The sequence below is a fragment of the Adiantum capillus-veneris genome, chromosome 16 (assembly GCF_014529385.1).
Source record: "Adiantum capillus-veneris isolate H3 chromosome 16, ASM1452938v2, whole genome shotgun sequence".
NCBI lineage: Eukaryota > Viridiplantae > Streptophyta > Polypodiopsida > Polypodiales > Pteridaceae > Adiantum > Adiantum capillus-veneris.
The window spans coordinates 53,606,439-53,609,711 of record NC_140946.1 but is presented as its reverse complement, the minus strand read 5'-3'; the positions used below and the strand labels follow the sequence as shown (position 1 = coordinate 53,609,711).

The following is a 3,273-nucleotide window of genomic DNA, read 5'->3' as shown; positions in this document are numbered from 1 at the left end:
TGTAGCAGTGAATCTCTCTCTCCCTCTCTCTCCCTCTCTCTCTCACTCTCTCACACACACACACACACGCATACATACACTCGCACACACACACGCACACATACACACACACACACACACACACACACACACACACACACACACACACACACACACAAAGTATTCTAGGTGTGTGCAATGCCTGACTTCTTTCTAGGTATGACAAATGCAAAGCACTTCATAAAGCACAAAAAGTGGGAGAGAGCTTCCTATATAGGATGCCATCTCTTTGAATGCATTGATTGCCAGATATGCCCAATTTGGGTAGGGTCAAGAAGCTCTAGGCTATTTTTGGCAGATGCAAAGCGAGAGTGTATCTCCTAATGTAATCATATGCACACCATTGCCGATGTGGTATTTGCTTTTGATTGCGTAAACGGAATGTACACAACAACCCAAGCCTCAATGCAACTCTACCAACTCAAATGGGGACCTGTCACAATGGTAACTCTTCATAATGAAGCACTTTGGGGCTGATTTGGATGCACCTTTGAATCCGTCTTGAGCTAAGGTTTACAATGGTCAATAATGGGTTAACGTGGCGACTCCTCAAGGGTCAGGGGACCTCAGTCGGGCGAGAATCCGGTTGCACATGTAACATTAAAGTAAACAGCCAGCTTGCTGAGCTGTTGCGAATGAGTTCATTGATCATATGGGATGAAGCCCCCATGGCTCATAGACACACTTTTGAGGCTCTTGATAAGACACTAAAAGATGTCATGAAAAATGACATGTTGTTTGGTGGAAAGGTTATCCTCCTTGGTGGTAATTTCAGACAGATATTACCTGTTGTGCGCAAAGGGGGAAGAGAAGACATTGTTAATGCATCTTTGTGCCACTCATACATTTGGCAATGTACAGAAATCATGCATCTAACACAGAATATGCGAGTGGTCAATTGTTTAAGTAATGTTATTGAAAGAGAGTTTGTGCGATGGACACTTGATATTGGTAATGGCAATGTTTGTGATGGGGACATACTTGATAATGTGGCCCTGCCGGCTTGCATGATGCTACCACAAAATAATTTGCAAGCATTGGTTGCTTGCATATATAGAGACCTTGAAACACAGACTTGCCATGAATCTTTTTTCAAGGATAGAGAAATTTTGGCTCCACATAACAAGGAGGTGGATACTATGAACAATTTGGGCTTGCAGCAATTTCCTGGTACTTATAAGGAATATGTTAGTGCGGACTTAGTGTGTGAATCAAATTGTGATAGCATTTTATTCACAAGTGAGTTTGTAAATAGTCTAGATCTTGGGGGAGGCTTTCCATCGCATGTTTTACAATTGAAACAGAATGCTCTAGTTATGTTGCTTCGCAATTTGGATCCAAGAAGTGGTCTTTGTAATGGGACACACTTGATTTGTAAGCAATTCCACAGCAAAGTGATTGAAGCAGAAATCATTAGAGGGTCACATGCAGGAAATGCAGTGTTCATTCCAAGGATTGATTTTCTCATGGGATCTAGAGAAGGTCTCCCTTTTGATTTGAGACGCTGCCAATTTCCCCTACGTTGTGCTTTTGGGATGACAATCAACAAGGCGCAAGGCCAAACATTGGGAGTTCTTGGATTGTATCTCCAAACACCTATTTTCACCCATGGTCAACTATATGTGGCAATGTCTCACGTGAGATCCTCTTCTGCCATCAAGGTTGTGGTTGGTGATAGTCACTTAACAAGCATTGGTAGACACGGAGATCAAAGAACATACACTTCTAGCATTGTCTACAAAGAGATGTTGCAATTGACCTGCCCCCTACCACCCCCTTGCCATGGGGTTTAACGTGGATGGATATGTTTCATCCAATAAAAAAGCACGGTGACTCTCGCAACTATTTCTTTGTCATTTACAATCTTAGTATCTTCTTATGAAACATCGTGTAGCCTCAAGTAAGGTATATTCGCTGAAACAATTGACTAAGATTTATTAGTGTTGAGAGATTTATGCTTCATGTGCTTTTTCATGAATTTCTAATCCTTTATGTATATGTATATGTATGAATGAAGATGGATCCTAATGCCTCTGTGACTTACACACTTGGGGAGACGACCTCGACACGTCCGAGGTAAAATATTGTATATGTGTGTTTGTGACATTTCGATACTTTAAAGAATCTAAATCTCATAGTCAACGATTATGTATTAGATCCACCATTATGGAGGGGTCCAATCACAGCCATGCAGGTGATTCATCTACTCGAGGACTTGGATGTAGCAAGGTAACAATGTTGATGTTGATATAGTAGTAATAGCTTTTGTGTATCAAAATAGCTGTCTATACTAATAGATTTTTGTTTGGCTATAGATCACAATATTACCCAGAATTTTTAATGGTGGGTATATATCATGCTTCATATGATCCGAGCTTATTGTGCTACATTCAAGTTGCTATTCGGAGAGGATTCAGAGCACGTGTCACCATTGCAGAGTTAGGTAGAACCCGTCCAATTAATGCTATGTTTGCTCAGAATCTTAGTCTCGGTGCTTGGTTCCTACGTGTTTTTGTGTTAGGATCTCTTCCTCCAGTGATTGGTAGATTTGGCTTACATCGTGGGCCATGGGTGGTTCGATATCGCAGCAGGGCATGTCATAGACTACGCTTTTGAGCGTATAAATCTTAAGTCTCTATGCATGTTATATTTTTTGACATGGGAAATATCACTTACTATATATATGTTAGTGCAAATTTAGTTTGAAAATATGTTTTGATGACTTTTGTTTAGGTTGCTGCATAAAGGTTTTCATGTTGTCCATCTTATAAATTTCAAATACACACAGTACCGCTCTCTCTCTCTCTCTCTCATCAAGCATGAGAGAGAGAGAGAGAGGGAAGGAGAGAGAGAGCTCTGTCTCTCTCTCTAGCTAGAGAAAGAGAGAGAGCCCAACACATGAACAACAAAGAGAGAGAGAGAGAGAGAGAGAGAGAGAGAGAGAGAGAGAGAGAGAGAGAGAGAGAGAGAGAGAGAATCCACCCAGTATGTAGACAAAGGAAGATGCTAAAAAAAAACCAAGGTTTAGTGTAATCCCACCTACAAAATTTGAGATTTACCTCTACATTTTAAATTTGAAAGAGTGCCCTATAGCCCTGATGACTGCGAGAGAGAGGGAGACAGAGAGAGGGGCACCAGAAGAGGGCGGCTATACTAGATAGTCGGACAACACTATAGATTAACGGTAAGAGGGGCCATGCCTCCGCCGAAGCTCTGCACTGTTTTTGATAGATG

The 3,273-nt window shown here is 41.3% G+C and overlaps 1 protein-coding gene across 1 annotated transcript; it reads left to right on the top strand.

Annotated features, from left to right (window-relative positions):
• The first annotated feature begins 557 nt into the window (after nucleotides 1-557).
• Nucleotides 558-1,832, top strand: LOC147439056 (uncharacterized). Its single transcript, XM_086483962.1, has one exon. It carries the CDS (start codon nucleotides 558-560, stop codon nucleotides 1,830-1,832), a length of 1,275 nt encoding a protein of 424 aa, XP_086340088.1.
• Nucleotides 1,833-3,273: the final 1,441 nt, after the last annotated feature.

Excerpts from the sequence above, each read along its gene's own strand:
- LOC147439056 (XM_086483962.1), top strand. The coding sequence starts at position 558 with ATGGTCAATAATGGGTTAACGTGGCGACTCCTCAAGGGTCAGGGGACC.